General features: G+C 37.2%; 1 protein-coding gene across 1 annotated transcript; it reads right to left on the bottom strand.

Annotated features, from left to right (window-relative positions):
* Nucleotides 1-545: 545 nt before the first annotated feature.
* LOC128094393 (vomeronasal type-2 receptor 116-like) lies at nt 546-17,204 on the bottom strand. The gene is made up of 6 exons (XM_052712752.1): nt 17,005-17,204; nt 5,413-5,692; nt 4,231-5,037; nt 3,115-3,339; nt 2,603-2,726; nt 546-1,465 (listed from the first exon to the last, which is right to left on the bottom strand). Exons 1-6 carry the CDS (start codon nt 17,199-17,201, stop codon nt 546-548), a joined length of 2,553 nt encoding a protein of 850 aa, XP_052568712.1. The 5' UTR covers nt 17,202-17,204.
* Between the last annotated feature and the right edge of the window lie 5,710 nt (nt 17,205-22,914).

Raw genomic sequence — 22,914 nt, 5'->3', positions numbered from 1 at the left:
GAGATATTCAATAGCCTTACAAATAAAGACATGAAATATCTTCCTATTATTCAAGTTTAAAATTAAATCAGAAAGCATTTAGCATTATATATCTCCTAGCATTATTATTTGTATTATCCCATGTTCTGCTCTATACCCTTATATAGAATGTAATTTAATTACTTTTTGGTAGCTTTCTTTACAATCCTAAATCAATATGAAGGTTTTCATAATTAAATCTTGTTTGTATATACACTCTACATGCCAATGTTTTTTGGAATGTATGAATAACACATAATTTGTAGTTAAAAAATACAGTCAAATGAAATAATGTGAAGTTTTCATGCCAATACACAGATACTACACAAATCAATAATAAAAAATAACAAAAAGTAGAAATACATATGTAGAAATGACATTACAAGAAAGTGAAATCCAGATTTTGTGTTCAAACTTTATTATGCAGTTTGTTTTCTACATTCTTACTTTGACATAAAATTTGGTTAGCAGAAAGGATGCTTGTGATATTGTAGGAATGTCTGTTGTAGGAAATAAGTTCGTTATATTTAATGGATATTTTCAGTTTTAATGTGTCTTTTCCTGACCTTATGAAAAGAATTTATCTGTGGTTTGAACAAAATAATGTAGCACTTCGGGGCAAAGATGCAAAAAAGTAGCCCTGAACTTGAGGCCAAAATACAGAAAATCTCCACAGCTACTGTAGCCTTGCCCTTGGTGCTTTGGTAGACAGGGAGGTAGGTGATCCAGACACTGCAGAACACCAGCATGCTGAATGTCAGGAACTTGGCTTCATTGAATGTGTCAGGCAAATTTCTGGCCAGGAAAGCTACAGTGAAGCTTACTAGGGAAAGTGAGCCCAAATATCCCAGGACACAGTGGAAGACAATAACTGAACCTTTGTTGCAGACAATCAAAATATGGCCATGTTCAGCATGTACATCCTCATCAACAAATGGAGGAGAAGTTCCCATCCAGATTCCACAGATAATCAGTTGGATCACAGTGCAGATGGGAATGATGAAGTTAGGTGCACCTGATGCCAGCAGCCATCTCATTCTTCTATCTGGAACAGTGACTTTGAATGCTAGTACCACAGTAATTGTCTTAGCCAAGACAGAGGAGGCAGCCACAGTGAAGACAATTGCAAACGAGGTCTGCTGCAAGATACAGGTAGCCACATGGGGATAACCAATATAAAGCAAGGGACAGAGAAAACAAAATATGAGGGAGATAAGGAGGACATAGCTGAGAACTCGGTTATTGGCCTTAACTATGGGTGTATCTTGATGTTTCAAAAAGATAGCTAGTACAATAGCTGTAAGAGAAGAGAAACACAGAGCCAAGCTGGCCAGACACATTCCCAAGGGATCTTCATAAGCCAGAAAGGTCACAACTTTTTTGAGGCAGTGAGTTCGTTTTGCATTGCTGTACTGATCATCTGGACACTCCACACAATCATCCATGTCTAGTATAGGAAGGGAAGTATTTTCAGTTTTAGTTTTTCCCTAGTACTCACAAAACATGACACATTAATATATTAGGAAGTAATAGCTTGTCTTTAACCAACACAAAAGTCAAGATTTGATCAGTTAATTTGGAATATATATATATATATATATATATATATATATATATATATGTATCATTTGAATTAAATAATTTTTATTTTTTTTGTACATTATTTTATTCAAGTAGTTTGCTTTCTCACATTATATCCTGGGTTTTATATTCAAATATGTTTATTATTTTTGTGTAATTTTTAAAAACCTGCACTATAATTTTTTGTAATCCTCAAGTTTAACTTATATAGAATCATTTACATGGTGGTCTGGCTCTAAGTGAAACTGTCAGTTAAGTATTTAGCTATTTCTTATCACTACTACCATTATTAATTCTACCTTTCTGTTACCTGATACACTACCAAAACGATGTTTTCAGTTTCCGTACCTCAAATTAGATTAAATCACCTCTATAATTAAAAAAGTCTCTTTGATTTATTTGATATGAATATTATAATAAACTCTTTATTTCAGAGTTCAATATGATGGCATCCAAACTCACCTATGAAGTACAGTAAAACTGAAAAAAAACTACCAATGATAACATTTCTATATTTCTACATCTCATATTTATACATAGCATGATCTATATTTGCACACAGTACAAAAAAGAGTGTTTCTAAAACATGGTGCAATGTCACTGAACATATACTCATTGTTAGAAACACTGGGAACGGGGGAACTAGGAACATGTGTATGCACAGTATATACGTCTTAAATAAACAAATAAAATGAAATGTAGATACAACTTATTACAAAATGCTGACTATTAGGATAGAGATTAGTTGCAATAGTAACTGTTAGTGCTCTAAAGTAATGTCAAGAAAATATATTATGTTCAAGAACATAGAATATATGTCTAGAATAATGACACAAAAATGTAGTTTAAAAGACAGAGTATAGTATTTCAAATAGCAGTGTTACTGATGCTTTCAACTTCATAGTGAGATTCGTGTATTCCATTTTCCCAAAGGACTTTGTGAGAACTATGAAAATATGAGAGAAAAAAATCTGTTGATCATTTTGATAAATAATTTCCTTACTTGACATGTTGGAAATTTTATTTTCTGGACATGGATCACAATCAAAACAACAGACAGCCTTCCCTTCTTGAGGGGATTTTCTGTGTCCTGGACTGCAAGGCCTACTGCATACAGAGGGTGGACTCTGAGGAAAATCAGAAACAAAGAGTTTAATGTAACTTACAAAAGCTGCAGTGATTCACAAGGAGCCACTAAAAATTCTCTTTTTAAATGCATATGATATAAAGTAAAAATCCATTTTATGACAAACATTACGAATGTATGGAGATTTATGTACTGTGAAACACACACAAGAGAAAAGAGAGGGAGATATACACACAGAGGGAGGGAGGAAGGGAGGGAGGGAGAGAGAGAGACAGAGATAGAGACAGAGACAGAGAGAGACAGAGAATATAGAGGAGTGGAAGTGAGTCAATAAATGAATAAAATCAAACTCTTCATCTCAAAGACGAAGCATGCTCTTCTAGAGTATTTATGCTACATGTAAATCATTTGAGTTAAGACCAAATTACCTGTCTAAAATCTGTGGCCCACTCTATCATTTCATCAGATATGTACAATTGTGGATCATTTGGAAACTGTCCAGAAAACTTTCCTATTTTCACTTTAAGTCCAAAGTGATTAAAATATGTGATATAGAAAATGTCATACTCTGTATCCTGTTTTGTCTTTTGGTTCATATTCACCAAATCTCCAGAAGGATTTATAAATTGTATGTTCTTCAGGTAGGAGAACATCTAAAACACATATGTTATTTTACTTTTAACTATGTCTTCACAGTAGGACAGAAAATGTGAAGTATATAATGCCAGTAACTTTCATTTGCCTCTCCTAAAATGTAACTTTATTAGAAGTACTCAGTAATAAATAAAAGTAATTACATACAATCATAAAGTTTCCCTGCACTTTAAAGTTAAAATTTTCTCACTGGGGTTGATACTCTAACACACACACACCCTAAGTTATATGCTTATAGATTAGGGATGCATTCTCTATTTCTTCCTGGCAATATTGTTATTTGATCATAACCTAGATAACTGTGTTCCTTAACAGTTCAAAAAGTAGCAGTGCTACTAGTATTATCAGGAATCTATGTATTACAATGATGGGCAACTTTTTAATCTTGTAAACATTCGTTTTCTTGTTGCCATTTAAGAAATTCACGAAAAAATATTTTTCTTCCAAATTTTAAAAACATAAGATTAATGATTGTGTCTGAAATATTCTGGAAAAATTTCTTCACTTAGAATGTAAAATGCAGCCGGGCAGTGGTGGCACATGCCATTAATTCCAGCAATCGGGAGACAGAGCCAGGCGGATCTCTGTGAGTTCAAGGCCAGCGTGGGCTACAAAGTGAGTCCCAGGAAAGGTGCAAAGATACACAAAGAAACCTGTCTCGAAAAGCAAACAAACAAACAAACAAAAGATTGTAAAATGCAGACTTGTGCCAGTATCACCTGTAACATAATTTATGACACTAACATGATATTCATCTCATGCAGTGAAAGAGTCCAGAAATATATGCATCTGGAAGAAAAGTTTGTAGTTTGCCTAGATTTAGAAAACTGTGGTTCCCTTCAAGAAAGTCATCACAATGCCATACAGGTCATGCAATGCAAGAAAAATACCTGCCAGGAGTCCAATTCCAGTCCTTTTCCAGCATTCTCTGACCATATGTCTACTTGTTTCAGAAGCATTTCATGGAGCGAGTGGGCCACAGCATACACAGCATTGTATAAGTTATAACTTGAGTCACTCATGGACATTCCAAACTGGTGCCTAAACAACCACTTGAATATATTTGTGGTGGAACAATTTTTCAGTTTCTTACAATTACAGGATGACAAAGAACAATTAAAATAAATCCACCATAGTCTAGCAAATGAAATTTCATTACTGTAATTTGAAGGGTGCACTGTCTGCATAAATTGTTTAAAACCAGATATCTCAGAATTCTGATGTGAATAAATGAGAGTCCCATAGGGGGAGTTAAGCAAGAAATCTCCTTTAATTGTGATTCTATCAAATTGTGACATACTGACCCAGATTCTGTTAACTGTTACAGATTGCCATAGTATAAAGCTCACTTGTACAGTAGAGTCTTTGTCTCCATAAACAATCACAACTTTTGCTGAAGACATCATGATCTGGTTAAAGTATTTATCAGCCATTTTAAGGAATGATAAATTCCCGTTGGCGATAATACTCACAAATGCTAAACAGGCAATGTTTCTTTGCATCTTCTCTCTCAATTCAGAAAGAAATTGAATTCCATGGTCATCATCTGAAATGATCACTCCCACCCAATTCCATCTGAAGTGAACCAGTAGGGACACCATGGCTAGTGGCAGAGATGTGTCCTTGGGAGCTATCTGGTAGAGATGAGGATATTGTTCATGGACATTCAGGAGAGGTTGAAAATAACCATAGTAGAGCTAGAGGACATAGGACATAAGCATGAACGACAAAGATGTAATGAATAATATTTGGTCTAAGAACTACATGTACTAAGCAAATGCTGGGGGTGTTAGAAAATTCAAATTCTTATCCTCATCATTAAAATCATATCCAATTTTTTGTGGTTGTCCAAAATCTACAAATAAAATAAGTTTTCTGGTAAAATGTTTCAGAATTCTGCTGTCTTTATGTGATAAAGTTGTTATGTTTTCTGCTGAAAGTTTATGTGAGCATTTATTTTTGATAGAACTGAATAGATATAAAACCAGTCTCTGCCTTTTAACCTTTTTGGTACTCAGAAAGTCAATTTGAAGTAGACAGTATTTCATTAAAGTTATTGCACCTCAACTTACTTCTGGAGTTCTAGACATGTACCGGAATGCTCCAAAAGTTGCAGGAACTCCCCATATGGGTCCTGTAAGTACAATTAAATGTTTTCTCTGATTTTTGCAGTAGTAGTTAGGGAAGTTTTCACTTCTTTTTGGAGATAGACCATGTTTCATCCTATCCTCAACCAGGTTACATTTGATGTTTACTAGCAGAGAAATGTTTGGTAAAATATGAGGATTCCTGTTGATCTCTTCCATGGCAAAATAAAGAGAGAAAATCAAGTGGACGTTCTTCGGTGTCAACCTGAAAACAGAGCACATTATTCATGAGAGATTAGGTTCCAAACATGACAATTTTAAATCACACTCAATGTGAGAATAAATTCTTGGGTTTTTTTGTCTCATTAGTAAGAGACACAAGTCCTATTTCTTTGGTGTTCAGTGACCTATGGGTGAAAATTAGGATTCTTAAAGGCTTTTTTTTTGGTGGTGAGTGGATTTCATACCAAATGAGATTGATCTTTTTTTTTTTTTTGAGACAGGGTTTCTCTGTGTAGCTTTGCGCCTTTTCCTGGATCTCGCTCTATAGACCAGGCTGGCCTCGAACTCACAGAGATCCACCTGCCTCTGCCTCCCGAGTGCTGGGATTAAAGGCGTGCGCCACCACTGCCTGGCTGAGATTGATTCTTTTACTTTGAATTTTCTTAATGTTCCATCCTATTTTCTGTAAACTTCATAAAATATATGCATGCCATTCAGGGACTAGAAAAGATTGTGCTGGCTACCATTGAATCTGCTCATGCCATCATCTTGTACTTCTAACATTTAACACATGTGGAAAATAAATGGATATTATCTGCTATCTGGAATGCTATACTTTTATACACAGGCACAACTGGACAAAGATATGTCTTTGTTAGGGATATGAAGACTAGGCAGCCAAACCTGCCTGTGTCAAGAGCTCTGAAAAGGCTGAGCGATTTATAGGTAATGCAAATAGCATAATAATTCTTATACTCCCTCTTCCCTTTCACATACTTTCTTATTTTCACTTTGTATTTGAGGATTTGCAATATTCAGTGATATAAGATCGGATATAAGTATATCTGCTTCCAGTGAGGAATGAATTACCTCCTCTTTACATGAACCTTTATGCTGCTTTTCAATCTATATATTCAGCTTGGTATTACAGAACAGGCTCTGTGTTGAGTTGTTTTAGACTTGTCCTGATATGTCCTTGTAATAGTCTTACTTTAGCTTCTCTCTTTCATTTAAGATATTTTGATTGGATGTAAATGTTTTGATAGATTTTGTATAGAGTTTGATCTTATTTAATAATATCTCATTTCAGTGTGTTTATGAGTATTTTAGATATTGCCTCATGCTGAGAGCTGCTGGTAGCAATGATTTTACTAGAGGCCCAAGAGTATACAGCAGATGGCAACTGACAGTTCAGGTGTCATCTCACCAGGTAAATAATTCTCTAATGCAGAACCTCTTCAGAAACAGCTAAAAGAGCCACAGACCCTGGACACTGTTGCTTGTGTCTGTAATTTCACATATGCATAAGCAGGTATGCTATTTCCCTGTAACATGAATCTTAAAAGATTTATTAATATAAACAAACCCAAGGCCAGGTATTGGGGTGAATACTTGAAGATCGGAGGGGCAGAACACAAACCACAGCTGACTTCACCTCGCCAGCTTCTCAGCTGATCCTGCGTCCTTGAACTGGAAGCCTCTGAGTCCTTAACTGAATGAATCTAGACTGAACGGCTGCTAAATGCCTAAAAGATTAACCAGGCTCTAGTTCCTGGTCCTCATGCCTTATATACCTTTCTGCTTCCTGCCATCACTTCCTGGGATTGAAGGCATGTGTCACCATGCCTGGTTGTTTACAGTGTGGCTTTGAACTCAGAGATCTAGATGGATCTCTGCCTGTGGAATATTAGGATTAAAAGTGTGTGTGTGTGTGTGTGTGTGTGTGTGTGTGTGTGTGTGTGTGTGTGTGTATGTGTGTGTGTGTGTGTGTGTGTGTGCGCCCCATCATTTTCTGGTCTCTATATTTAGTTTCCTAACTAAATATAGAGTTAGGAACAGCTGTTATAGGAACAGAACAGCTGTTCTGTTTCCTAACCCCAGGTAAGTTTATTAGGGTGCACAGTATATTGGGGAACAAAATATCACTATATTTCCCCAATACCTGAACTTTAATGTGCGGTGATATTGTGTCCCTGTGAGTTCAAAGCCACACTGGAAACAGCCAGGCTTGGTGACACAGGCCTTTAATCTGGGGAAGTGATGGCAGGAAGCAGAAAGTTATTTAAGACATGAGGACCAGGAACTAGAGTCCTGTGAAGCTTTCAGGCTGTTAGTAGCAGTTCAGATGAGATCCATTTGGATGAGGACAAAGAGGCTTGTAGTTTGAGGAAACAAGTTCAGATGAGAAGTTGGCAGTGTGAGGTTAGCTGTGGCCTGTTCTGTCTTTCTGATATTTCATTGTTCACCCCAGTACCTGGCTCCAGGTTTGATTTTATTACTAAGACCTTTTAAGATTCATGCTATAGTAAAGGATAATCTCATCTGATGTGTATATGTAATCTCCGTATTACATCTCAATATTATGGGCACATATATCTATGGATGGTCGAAAGATGACTTCTCATTAAGTTGTATAATTCTCATTATTCTACCAGGATTATATGTAGCTGGAGAGTTTTCTCTCTGGGTCCCACCAAACACAGCAGTCTGACAGCCCACTTATAAAATAAACACACAGACGCTTATATTATTTAAACTATTTTAACTAATGGCTCAGGCTTCTAGCTATCTAGTTCTTACATCTTAAATTAACCCATTTCTATAAATCTATACCTTGCCACATGGCTCATGGCTTACCGGCATCTTCACATGCTTCTTGTCATTTCGGTGGCTGGCAGTGTCTCCCTCCACCTTCCTGTCTCTCAATTCTCCTCTCTGTTAGTTTCACCTATACTTCTTGCCTGCTACTGGCCAATCAGTGTTTTATTTATTGACCAATCAGAGCAACACATTTGACATACAGACCATCCCACAGCAATTATAAGGCACTTAGGCCCTCTTTTTTATCACTAGCCCAGACTAGCATAAAGAAAACAGCAATTTCTTCTCAGTTCTAAGAGGAGCTACATACTATTGGCTGACTTTGGGCCTGAGAGCAAATTCAAACTAGACTGAATGTTTCTGAAAATGGACCATAAGTTAAGCATTACAGATATACACAAAGATAGAGTTGTAGATGTCTAACCTTGGTTATTAATCACAAAGCATACTAAAATACTATGCTACTTTCTCTAGCTACACCCCATTGATAACAGAGACCAACATTCACTCCCTACTAAATTCTTTGGTAATTAACACTTTGTACAAACTTCTAGCCTCATTTTATGAACAAAATTCAAGGTTCAGCTAACTACCTGTTTATTATTTAGGTCCCAAATAACAAGTAATCAATTAACCAAGTCAAGAGAGAAACAGCTTTACATGGAAAATTTTTCACAATGAGCCAGGGCTACAGAAGATTGTCTGGCCCCTCAGCCTTGAATATATAGTTACAAGTCACTTCCTTATGATTAGGGTCCACAAACAGGATAAGAAAATATATTTTTACATTTGGGACCTATGCATTGCCATGGTAAATGACTCTGCTGCTACTCATTTACTCATGTGCTATGACTTTCAGATATGCTTTTGTATCTTTTATTTTTATTGCAAAGAGCCTCTTGTTAAATGTGTATATACCTGTGTAGGACAAAGGGAGCAAGAGAATTGCAACCGGAGAGAGAATTGAAGGTGTAGAGAAAATAAAGAGCATGACACTCATATCTTGTATGTGAGTCTGATTCCCTCAAATAGACAGAAACTTATTCTATCTATAGACTCTCAGATAAAGAAGTTTCTTAAGATCCTGCTACTCTGAAGGCATTCTATTTACATCCCTGGAGCAATTCTAGGAGCTGGACACCCAGATTGTGTTAGCCTCATCCATATTTTCTGTATTGCTTTGTGACTAAATACATATTCAAGTAACTAGACAGACATGTGGCTGTGAAGCTAGTATGGAACTGATGGAATGATTATTTTTCCCATAATATTTTAATGCTCATGTTTGAATCAGTTTTTTTGGCAGTGTCTTATTCTTGTATATCTTACAATTATCTCTTTCAGAAAGAAATGAAGTTATGTCACATTGTCTAGGCCCTTGCTGTTCTATACTGGAGATGAATATGCCTTTTTAATATTGAATTCTCCCATTCATTCACTACAATTACTTATCTGTGAAATACTATTATGCCAAATAATATAAACTAGACAATAATTTAAAAATCATGTATTTTAGAAAGTGAAAGGACAGTAACTGAATGGATACATGGAGTAGAACACAAATTTGTCCATACCTATCACCTAGCACAAAACTCAACTCCAAGTGGATCAAAGACCTCAGTGTAAGACCAGATATGCTAGATCTCTTAAAAGAGAAAATTAGGGAATAGTTTTGAACTCATGGTTACAGTAATTTTTTTTTCTGAACAGAACACTGATAGCAAAAGTACCAAAATAGCAATATGCAAATGAGACCTCATAAAATTGAAAAGCTTTTGTATGGCAAAAAAAAAAAAAAACTCCACCAGCATGAAGACAGAGTTGCAGACTGGAAAATGAGAAGGGATCCTTACTCATCAGGGTACCCTAAGTTAAATGTACTTTGAAATTTTATCCAATTATGTTTAATATGGCCAACATCAATCAAACAAATGCTAGTTTGTGCTGCAAGAATGCATAGTAATGAGAAGACTCACCCATTTCTTGTGGGAATGCAAACTTGTAGAGCATTATGAAGATCAGTGAAGTAGTTCCTTGGGATGCTTGTAAGAGATCTACTTCAAGATCCAGATATCTGACCTGTCTTAGGATTTCTAATCCTGCAGTGAAACACCATGACCAAGAAGGAAGCTAATAGGGAAAGAGTATATTTACTATATACTTCCATATCCCTGTTCACGAAAGAAGAAAGTCAGGACAGGAACTTCAACAGAGTAAGAAACTAGAGAAAGGAGCTGTTGAAGTAGCCATAGAGGAGTGATACTTATTGGTTTTCTTCTCATGGTTTATTCAGCCTGCTTTCTTATAGACAGTAGGATCACAAGCCAAGAGATGGCATGACCCACAATGGGCTGGGCCCTTCCCTGTCAATCACTAATTAAGAAAATGTTCCACAGACATGCCCACAACCAATATCATGGAGATACTATCTTAACTGAGTGTACCTCATCTCAGATGACTTTAGCTTGTGTCTAGCTGACATAAATGTTTAGCATACTACTCTAGTTCATGCACACAAAGGACTCTACATCATACTATAAAGACATTTTTTTGGCCCATGTTCATATGATGGAAATCTAAAATAGTACAATATTCCTAGAATAAATGCATCTACAAAGACAACCTAAATGAAATTGAGATATAACAGTTGAGATCAAGCCCCAACTGTACAGACAAGTTTTGTAAACAAAGGAAGCTTACAGCACCGAGAATGGGTTACATTTTATTGAATATTAAGCCAAATCTGCCCCAAAGGGACCCTTCAAAAACACAGGCTATTACCAAGGCTCTAGGCTCCTGTCTATAAAATGAGGATAAGGCCCTATGGCTAAAGATGACACCTACACAGCTGAGTGAAGATTAAGAAATCAAGCTGGTGTCTAACTAGAGCATTTATGCCTGCTAACTACTGCCCATAGTACTCAAAGTTCTCTGAAAAACAAGCAAGGTAAACACAAACCTAAACATCTACAATGGGGACTGTCTGCAAGATGTGCTAGTGAAACAGTGGCACAAAGCTGGTGGGAGTAACCAAATAATAATTGACATGGTTTAGGTCCATTCCAAGGGATCAAATACATGTCTGACACTGCAGTGCTGGCCAAGAACCTGACAACAGATAAGACAGGGACCTAGGGGAAAACCAAAGACTACTGCTCTGAAACAGAACAAAGCCATAAAATGAATCCTAATTTCATTCTACTACAGTTATTGATCTATTCTTTACTCAGACATTTCAGAAAATTTTTTTCTTCCAGCATACATAGATAAATACTGAGACCCACAGCTGGTCAATGTACAGAGAGTGAGAGACCTTGCGCCACTTTTACATATTGTTTCTCCATTAAATGCACCACCACTTCCCACAGGGCTCAAGGAACTCCAAGGCAGAAGAGGTAGAAAGATTTTTAAGAGCTAGAGTGGATTGAGAACACAAAATAAATATGGCATACTAATCACAGGACTGATGCACATGACCTCACAGAAGCTGAGGCAGTATTTACAAAATCTGCACACATAAGTGCCAAATGGAGTCGGTTTGCTCAGTGGAAAATTGGACAAAAGCTCCTATCCTAAGCTCAGGAGATATCTCCTATCTGCTTGAAAACAAAAATTTAGTTCTCTCCAACACTGTCTCCCTGAGGACACACATTTCCCTTTGGGGCTGATCCAAGATTCAGCATTATATGGTAAAAAAGTCTAAATGGTATCTGTGAAGCTTCATGTATAATAATTTATTTTTCAGGGCTTTAAAAGTTATTTTAACTTTAAAGTCCTTTGGATTTGTGTTATGTCTTCCAGTTTTGTGTTTTTATGGGATTCCTGTGCCTAAGAATGTGTTTCTCACCAGGCGGTAGTGGTGCACACCTTTAATCCCAGCACTCGGGAGGCAGAGGCAGGCAGATCTTTGTGAGTTCAAGGCCAGCCTGGTCTACAAAGTGAGATCCAGGAAAGGCGCAAAGCTACACAGAGAAACCCTGTCTTGAAAAACCAAAAAAAAAAAAAAAAAGAATGTGATTCTCTTATTATCTATATTGTATCTCATTCTTTTTATTACTTCTGTTTGTCTGATTGTGTTACCTATTCTAATTTGTTTGTTTTGTTTTATCTTATTTTCTAACAATTAATTAGAAGACTCTTTGTTTTCCATCAAGAGAAAGAAAGGGTGTGGGTTCAGATAGGAGGGGAGGTGCAGAGGATCTCAGAGGAGTTGGGGGTGTGAAACCTATAATCAGAATATAATGTATGAAAAATAAATTTTCAATAAAAAATGCAGGGGATTTAAGTGTGATCTGTGCTGTAGTGTAGATAGCTCTGTGAAAATATTATATTAGGTTAAAAAAAAGCATAAAAGAGCAAAAAGCAGATTATCTCATTCAAAATAAAAGACCAAATGGAACTCTATGGGATAGAATGTAGATTCAGGAATAGGTAGGAATGATGGGATAAAATGATGACATCTGAACCGTTCATTATTCATGATTCCTATTGAAATGCTCTGTATTTTGAACTTGACTATGGTGATAGATGCACAGTTCTTTGTATGTTTCATTCATTATTTTAAACAAGTGGACCATAAAATATATCTTAACAGAAACAAAAACAAAAGCCCAAAACAAATTAGCTATTTGAGATTTGTGCCTTCCCCCTTTGGAATCATAGTTCAACTTAAATGAACAATTATATTATTCAATAATTTTATATTTAGAGTTTTCTATATAAAATCTTCAAAGGTTTACTTCTTTACATTTCAAAAAGTACCCACTGCTACTTTGTGCCATCATCAATGATGCTACCTTTTCTTATCTGCTTGGGAAGCCTCTATTTATCAGTTGTTGTTTTTCTTTTTAATCTGTGGAAAATCTGGAGTTTATCAGATGAGGTTTTTCTCTGGGACACAGCACATTATCTATGGAAGTGAAGTAGCATTGTGAACTTTTTAACTTGAATGTTCTATTTAGTCACAAGTCACTTATCTTTCTGTAAAAAAAAATCACTATATTTAGAAAGGAGAAAAAAACTTACTCCAACGTTTTCTCCACATAGAAGATGACTAGAAACTAGAACAATATTGCCAATTGATAGATAACTGAAATATGAAGGCCAGTTTTTAGTTTTTTAAAAAAAAGATTATAGTACTTTGATGGTTAAACATTTTCCAATGGAAAGCCATTTTTTCAAGAGAAATTGGACAGTACAAATTAGACTTGTGATGCATTGAAAAATGAGACAAAGTAGGGTGGTTGAAGAAAGAGTCATGGATGAGGGAAGTTATTGGAAGTGCATGGATATGATCATAATGCATTCCATGAAATCTTCAAATGAGCAATAAAATTTTAAATAGACAACAAAAGCTGGTGTAGTTACGTGAGAAAATAATTGAATCCTTCCTGCATTTTTCAGGTAGGCTCACGGTTTCGTGATTTGACTAAATCTGTATGGAGATTGATTGATTGCTTTGGTTCTCTCTCATCACTATACATTCATATGGGAAACATGTATGACTAGAATAGTTTCAACATGATTTGGGCAAATAGTAGAAAATTATAGGCGAAATCTTGATCCTAATTCCAGCGGAGGGTACACATACCAATTACTTAATTTCCTGTTATATACAAACAATGCTGACCTGAAGATCAATAATATGCAGGACAAACATTTAGATATCCCTCATATCTAATCTCCAACATCATTGGAAATATAGATAATAAATATATATAATAACATTACTTTTCTTTCTTATGTCAGTCAAATTCCAATTCATAAAGAATAAATGATACCACAAGAAGAATCCTTTTCTCAGTCACAGAGAAATTGTGATTATGAATGTCAACAGAGGAATTGGAATAATTGAAATTTTGTTTGTTAAATGACACCCCTAAGTGCTCATTCATATCAGAAATGTTGTAAAAGGGCCAGGAACTGCAAAAACAAACAATCCTTCTGATAAATTACATCTGATGATAGCTATGAAGATCCATAGAATTTAGCAAACTAATGGAACATACTATTCATTTTTAAGTTATGACAAATACATATGCAGTAAATTTATATTAAATTCTCTAACTTGCCACAAAGTAAATTTCTGATGTTCTATAAAGCATATGAAAATAAATGAATGGACTGTCACTTCTCTTCTATGTTCACTATGATGGCACAGGACACTAGTAGAAATAGTCAAACAAAATATGAATGATATTGTATTTTCCCTTAAAATTCATGTTAACCATGCTATTCACATATAGCTAAACAATACCTTAAAGATTTTACAAATAGGTACATAGGCAGAATGTCTCTTCATAATACCAATTTATATTTCCACAGAAGAGCCTTATTTAAGATGATGAATATGTGTTTAATTTTGCTGAATCTCATTCAGCCTGGCCATGTTTCAGAATGTCATATTTTATTCATAATGATCTATATTATATATTTATTTATTTAGACAATAAACCATGTAAGTGCATTAATAACTCATATTTTATTCTATAAATACATTTGTTTTATCAAATGTGATATCTTGTTTATAATCATGGTAGAACCAACCAAATATTGCTTAGAAAATAATATTGAGTAGCCATAAAACAAAAACTGCTGTTTAATCACAATACAGGAAGAGAAACATACAGTAATCTGGAAACATGTTTGCTACATAATAAAAAAGACTTAATAGAAATTTAGATACAAAATATCCAGTCTGTAATGAGGATAGAAGTATATGAAGAAAATTCAGGATATGATCAGGACCATTGTTTTACATGTGAGGCATTTATGCCTCCATGAGAAAGTTTCTATACTAATTGATTACTTTTTATTAATAAAAATCCAAACAAATGAGTCTAGGAAGAAAACATTTGCTTGGCCATTTTCTTTATTACTCATAAGTTAGGAGAAATTAGAACATTTCTCTGGACTTCTCTCATCTTGTGTTATATAAATATGTAAGCATAGAGGTAGAATGTCTGTGGTATTTCAAGTGCCAGAATTTCAGACATAAAATTCCTCAATGTCTTAAAATAGGAGGTCACATTACTGAAGCATATTAATTCATTAGCTGATGAAATTTGAAAGTGAATAATATGAATTAAAAATATCTTCTCTATTACTTTCAAGGCACAGCCTGCCTACAATGTGGAGATAATCATAGGCTTATGGAAGACATGATATAGGCAATGGTGAACATTTTTTTCAAATTCTACTCAACTTGCCTTTCACTTTTCCTCATTTGTGTCTGAACATTTGGATGTCTGGGTCATCTTCTCCATGTTCCATATTACCATGAATATTACTTTTCTACGGCAATATTATATAATTACTTGCTCATTGTTCCACATTCTCCTTTAAACCTAAGGGTATTTTTGATAAACATATGAATGATCAACACATAGGATATTGTGTCACTTCTACTGTGATTTTTAATTTGTTCTGAGATTTTTCTATTTTGTAATACAGTCACAAACTTTCTCCTCTGTTTTGAATGTCCTACTAAGATATGGTATTAAAAACTGAACATAACATTTTTCTGAAACTGAAAACTTCATGTGATGATTTTCACACATATAGAATGCCACATCTAGAAATATGATTTTACCCAAATTTAGAATGTTATTTTTGACAATTTCCTTATAAAACCCAAGAGACATTGTAACCATTTCCTCAACCAGTAACCTCATTGAGAAGGGAAAATTATGGAAAAAAATATAAATCAATTATTGTGTAGTACACTTATCCTCATAATAAATAAATTTATTTAATATAATTATGGAAAGAGGAGAAAGAGATTTAAATGTGGAATAATTTAATAAAAGAAAACATATTCAGCAAAATGAAACCTGACAATTTCTAATCAATAAATGGGCTTCAGCCTAGAGAAATTAGGATGAACTTGTTACCTTAGTACTTCTCTCTCAACTGTTAGTAACTATCACAGACAACACCTTTTATTCTAGCACTTTCAAAAGAAAATAGTAAATCATTGCTTGCAGGGGCATCCTCTATTCTAGCAAATAAACAAATTGACTACTGGAGTACTCTAAATGGATGGTTCATGTGTTTCTACATAGAACTTTAAAAAAAGTTCTGATATTGTTTATTCAACAAAAATGTGGCTGTGCATATGTACCCGAATGTAAAGGAAAAGACAGCATAAAACTCTCATAGGGAACAGATATTGATTTTCCACATCTGATTTCAGCTGCAGGAGTCAAAGAACACAACAGTTGTAAAATTATGACAAATAGATTATTTGAAAAATATCTCTGCACCTTTTTAATATATATAACTAAATGTCAGCGCAAACACACAAAGGTCCACTTTGTAGGAATTGGTCATTGTGTGCTGATGAAAAAACAATAAAAAACAGTAGCAGACAAAAGAAAGACCACTTTATTGTAGCCTCTATGATATAAACTAAAGGAAGTGTTTAGTATCATGTTTGTGAGGGACATCACATGACACCAGTTGGGAACTGTCATATTAAAATATTGTCTCTAAAACAAAATTGACAGCATTGATCATTCATTCAGTTTTCAGCCTGGAATCTGTGACTTGAAAAATACAAACAAGCTAATCCCCAAAACCATCAGAAACAGGACAATAACCTTCAGTAAACATGAAATAAATTTGGGTAATGTCCTAACAGGGGGAGGAAAAGACAGAAAGAAGACACAGAGAGTAATGGCTTACCTCTCTGCAACCCTTGAATGTATCATCTACCATGATAAACAAAAATTAATAAGTGAAAGAGGCACTTACTGCTTATCTAGTTTTCCACTGAAGTAATCATTCTTCATGTTTCCATGTTCTGTATAAATGAAAAAGGAACAATCAGTGTCTTTATCTCCTTCTGGGTTTTTCTTGTCTTTCATTCTGAAAAAGCACACAGGGTCAGTCAAACTGCAGAGAAGGAAAGGAGGCTTCAGGATCAGGAAGACAAAGATCAAAGACAACATCTTTGTAATGTAGCTGAGATGAGAGCCTGAGCAAAGTGCAGCATGGAGAGTCAGGAAGAAACTCATGTATCAATTATTCATGAACCCATGCAGGTGTCTCTTTTTATTATTATAGTTACTGCGAAGGGCTGTAATACTTTTCAGAAATCTCAGTACATGTCTTTTGAGTATACTGTTTGTCTCTATGGGTTGTATAGTCACTCTCTGGCCTGGGGCTCTGCATATGATTTCCTAAGTCCAGGGGATAATTAAGGGATAATAATTTCATTCATGATAATTCTGCTCCATATCCATTATGAGTAGATCTATGTAATTGGACATGAAGCTCACAGACACAATTCCTCTTAGGCAAATTACATAACAAGCTCTGATTACCATTTGTAGTGGTTGACTTGGATTACATCAAATATTCCAAATGGATTTTGTGTCAAAAACAGTTTTTCATATACAGAGATTATTCCAGACATATGGGAAATATGACCTGCAATATTCATGATAGGAAGAAGTATCTTTACTGTCTGTTGTATGAGTATATTCTTTGCCTGCTTGAATGTTGTTTTTCTGTCTGTCTGTCTGAGAAGCTTCTGCATGGCAAAGACAATGTCATTCAGACAATACAGTAGCCCTCAGAATGAGAAAGAGGAATCTCAAATGGCTGAGAAACACTTAAAGAAAAGTTCACCATCATTAGCAGTCATATCATTACAAATCCAGTCTACACTTAGATTTCATCTTACACTAGTCAAATGGCAAAGATCCACAACACAAGGGAAAGAAGAGCTGGCAGGAATGTGAAGTAAGAATACTTGTACATTGCTGGTAGGAGTGCAAAACCACAGAGTCACTATGAAAAACAGTGTGGCAGTTTGTCTAGAAGACGGCAATCAGTCTACCTCAAGATCTAGCTAAACCATGTTAGACTATATATCCAAAGGATGTTTATCCTACCACTAAGACACTTGCTGATTTATGTTCCTTGTTAGTCCATTAATAATAGTGAGAATTTAAAAACCAACATGGATTCTCCTAAACAAGAATAGATGAAGAAAATGTGGAGCATTTCTATAATGGAGTATTATTTAGCTGATAAAACAGTGATACCATGAAATTTGCAGGAAAATGGGTGGAATGAGAAAAATAATCACACCGAGTAAGCTATTCTAGAATCAGAGAGATAAATATTGCATATACTTGCTTGTATATGGATATTAGCTGTGAAGTCATTGATAACAAAGTTACAATTGTTGGAACCACAGAGAGTGTGTGTAGGATGAGGGACTGGGGGGAATAGTTGATCTTGTTATGAAAGTAATATTGAATAGACAGTTAGGGATGGCTAAGGGTAGTGGGCTAGAATGGGAGAATCAAGATGTTATGGGAGAGAATATGGAGAGAAATATCTAAAATCAAGAGCCATTTGAAGGTTAGTGTAGAACCTTATTACAGTTTAAACTTCCTCAAATATATATGTACATAAAGGTATTTTAATGAAATTGTCAATATTACAGTACACAGAGTGTAGACAAAATTCTAAACAGTCTTGGTAGAGAAGAAACACAGAGCCAGATACAGAGTTAAATACCCAAAGAGATCAGAGAGTCAAAACTACCTTATCTTACCACCTTGCCTCTGTAGCTTCCCCAGAGAGAATTTCTTTCTGCCTGACTTGTGTCTTTATTGCCTTTCTGTTTAGTTTCTCATTGGCTCTAACCCCAACCACATGACTTCCTCATCACTACCTGTCTGTACAGATCTCCAGGTCGCTATGGTTGGTAGTGGGATTAAAGGCTCTTCTCACCACTCTTGGCTGTGTCCTTGACCACACAGAGACTCTGCTTGCCATGTGATCAGAATAAGGGCAAGGACTACCACTGCCTGACTGCTATTCCTGCTTGCTATGACCTCTGATCTTCAGGCAAACATATCTATTAACATACAAATAAAAATCACATTTCAGCACAAATAAAATGTCACCATAACAGAGTCCCAATTGCTCATCTTTTTTCACCAAGTGAAGATTTTTAGTATGCGGATTGGGTTACATCAAATTGTGTTGTTGGCCAAAAGTGACTCACAGGGATCCAGAAAAAAACCAGGAGGTTGCTAAGAGTAAAGATTGCTCTCCACACACTGACAGCAAGGTTCCGTTGCTGAGGGCACCTACAGAACTCATTGAAGATGGAGACATCAAGCCAGTTCCTACATAGAGGCTTTTCTCCCATGTTCCACTGTATTTGGTATAGGAAATACTCTGTAAGCTCACAAAAGTGAAATGTAAACACTTGGCCAATGACAAACCTTATACACACAATGCTGTACTGCCTGAAAGATATGCTGGGGCAATGGTGACAAAAAGCTAGTAACAACAGATAACAGATTTGACTTAAGTCCCACCTCACAAGATAGAACTTACCCTACACTGCTTACATGCTCAAGACCCTGAGTCTAGATAACACAGAGACATAGGATAAAATTAAGTAATACAGATTTAGGAAAAGAAAAAAGTAGTGATAAGATGACTCCTAATGATATTCTGCTCTACTTAAAAACCAGTGTCTCTTCCCTTGTCATCAGAGAAGCTTGCTCCTACAGTATATGGGTACAACTAGTGAGATCTACCACCAGATACTGTAAAGAAGGTGAGAAATCTTGAAACAACCAGCACTAAATAAATCTCTCCATTCAGAGCTCAGGCCTCCTCACAGCGGGGAGGAAAAAGATTGTAAGAGTCAGGGTGGTTAGAAGACAAGAAAACAAGCCCCTCTAAATCAACATGTCTAAAGCTCATATGAACTCATAGACTGAGATAACTTGTACAAGACCTGCATGGAACAGGACCAGGTCCTTTGTATTTGTATTTTGGCTCTCAGGTTAGTGTCTTTGTGTGAATCCTAGGTGACTGAATGAGTGGGTCTCTGATTCTTGTGCTTTCTCTTGGGCTTCTTTTCTTCTTTTAATTTGTTTTGAACAAAGTAACACGAATCTTTTTTAATTTTTAAATTTTTTTATTAAGAGATTTTATATATCAACCACAGACTCTCCTGTCCTCCCTCCTCCCATCCCCAGCCATCCCCCAAAATCCACCCCCCATTCCCACCTCCTCCAAGGAAAGGTCTCTCCTAGGGAGTCAGCAGAGCCTGGTACAATCAATTGAGGCAGGTCCAAGCCCCTCCTCCCTGCACCAAGGCTACACAGTGTCTCACCATAGGCTACACCTTGCAAAAAGCCGGCTCATGTTCTTTGCCTAACATAAGCTAGATGCTTCTGCGACTCATGGAGCCACTCTTGGTCCAGTCAGAGCTAACAGATTCTGTGTCTCAGGGTCTCAGGAATCCTCTCTTGGTCCAATGAGAGCTGGCAGTTTGGTTTCCATGCCTCAGGAAGTTACTGGGATCACAGGCAGGTCTGTATCATTGTCAGGTGTGGAAATTGTAGATTTCAGTGTCCGATGGGGGGGGTTTGGTGGGGGAGGGGGCTTCCGGCAGGAGTTTTCTCTGCTGTCCAGCAACTGGCACAGAGTTGGGTTGTAACTCAAATCTTATACTGAATTTATCTTCCCCTATAATCAGATTAATGACTACTCTAATTGTCATCATGAAACCTACATTCAGTAATTGATGGAAGCAGTTGCAATGATCCACAACCAAGCACCAGTGTGAACTCCTAGACTTCAGTTGAAGAGAGTTAGGAGGGATCACAGGAGAAAGTGATGTCAAGATCATAATGGGGAAAACCACAGAGACAGCTGACTGAAGCTGGTGGAAACTCATGAATTCTGGCCTACCAGCTAGGGAACCTGCATGGGACTGAACTAGGTCCTCTGAATTTGCGTGACAATGATGTGGCTAGATCAGTGTAGGAACCCCTGACAGTGGGACCAGAATTTATCCCTTCTGCATGGCTTTTTGGAAAGTATTCCCTAGGGTGGGATACTTGACTCTACCTTGACACAGGGTGGAGATGCTTGGTACTGCCTCAACTTTGTATGCTAGACTTTGTTGACTCCCCAAGGGTGGCCTTACCTCTCTGAGGAGTGTAGAGGGGGATGGAGGAAGTGGGGTACAGGAGAAGGGGAGGCAGGGGGACCTGTGATATTATGTAAATTAAAATGAAAAAAAAACTAAAAAAGCCAAAACCATAAACAAAACAAAACCAACACAAACAACAAAATAAGAATGTTGTTGTGGATGCTGTACTATAGTCCACTGTGTCACAGTTACCCCTTTAGTTCATTCATCTTTACTTGCAAGTGTTCATTGCCTGGGGTCATTGGTCTGACTAGAGATCTCTTGTTTCTGTTACACCACTGATAATGGGCTCTCAATTGGGCTCCTCTGGAATGTCCTGCTGTTTTCTTGTGTCATTGAGATCCTCCTGTTTTGGACCTATAGGTCCATTCTGTTCACATATTCCAACAGTTCATAGATTCACTGGATGTTGGAGGGGACAATCTCATAGTCCTGCTTCTGTACCTGGGTGGTACCTGGGTTGATCAGCCTGCCAGCTTTCCCTCATCTTCACTACGTAGGTGAGCTCTCCAGCACTGCCTTGGCTACTTCAACCAATGCAGCCTGAAGCAAGGAATGGGACCAGGTCTCCTGCTCTCAGGTCCCCATATTTGGTTCACCCACACTCATACCAGCAGGACCAGCTCTACTATTTTGTTGAGGAGAAGTAGAGGGACTTCTCTCCTGATAGCTGTAGGGGTCATATGGGGTGCACTGGGGTCTGCTCTCTTTCTCTCACACTCTCAGACCTGGCTCATTTCCATCCCCTACAGCACGGTCAGCTCTAGTGTGCTGCCAATATGGGAAGCAGAGCCTACTCTCACACATTCTGCACAGATGAGAGTCAGAGTGAGTCCTCTGACTCTTGTGACCAGGGGCCAGCCCTCTCATCTGCCACAGGAGGTGATGGTGAGGACAAGGTGACATCTTTTCTCTCAGCTCATGCCAACACATGCCGGAGGTGAGGGGTGGGGTCAGCTCTCTTATTCTCAAACCCTCAGGGTTAGCTTACCTGTGTCCCTGACTAGTGTAGTGCCCAGATGAGGTATATACCTATGGGGCCATCTTTACCTAGTCCTGGGGCAAGCATTCCCCTGAGGGGTAGGGCCAATTGTCCTGCAGCAGTGTCTAGTGTGGGCTGGGGTAGCAATCCCAGGATCAGTGAAGGGCAGGGTAGGTTTAGCACAGCATGGGTCCAATGAGCCCGTGTGCTAATATGGGCCATGGATATCATCATAGACTCCAGATGCAGCACGACCACAGACTGAGACCTAGTCCTTGGCAGAAGCTCTGGCCTGGAAGTCACCATTTCTCAGTTGGCAGAACAAGCCACCCAGATCAGTATGGCCCCTGTGACAGCATAGTCTTAGGAACAAACCTGGTCTCAGGAGGCAGACTGTCCCTGGGCATCTCAAGAACCCTCAGTGTTAACAGGAGCCATGGGCACAACCCCAGTCCCTGGCCACTATGTGGTCACAGACCTGAACATGGACCTAGGCAGTGACCATAACAGGAGGTTTCCATGGCCCCGGGTGGGAGTAGCACACACCCAGATCAGTTTGGTCCCAGCAGTGGCGTGATCCTCAGACACTGACATGATCTAGATGACTGACCAGACCTCAATCATCTGCATGGCCCTGGTTGGTAACAGGAGCCATGGCCATCAGCCCAGACATTGGCTGCTGTGAGGCAATGGATCCAGACTT

This window comes from Peromyscus californicus, unplaced genomic scaffold (genome assembly GCF_007827085.1).
Source record: "Peromyscus californicus insignis strain IS unplaced genomic scaffold, ASM782708v3 Scaffold_4__1_contigs__length_199733344, whole genome shotgun sequence".
Classification (NCBI taxonomy): Eukaryota; Metazoa; Chordata; class Mammalia; order Rodentia; family Cricetidae; genus Peromyscus; species Peromyscus californicus.
The sequence above is the reverse complement of the archived record's forward strand: the minus strand, read 5'-3'. Positions and strand labels throughout refer to the sequence as shown.

Bases quoted from the DNA above. Each gene is read 5' to 3' on its own strand.
- LOC128094393 (XM_052712752.1), bottom strand. From the start codon at position 17,201: ATGTTGTCTTTGATCTTTGTCTTCCTGATCCTGAAGCCTCCTTTCCTT. The intron at 5,038-5,412 runs GTAAGTTGAGGT...TATGTCCTCTAG, and splicing joins ACATGTCTAGAACTCCAGAA to CTCTACTATGGTTATTTTCA. The intron at 3,340-4,230 runs GTATTTTTCTTG...TATGTGTTTTAG, and splicing joins TGGAATTGGACTCCTGGCAG to ATGTTCTCCTACCTGAAGAA.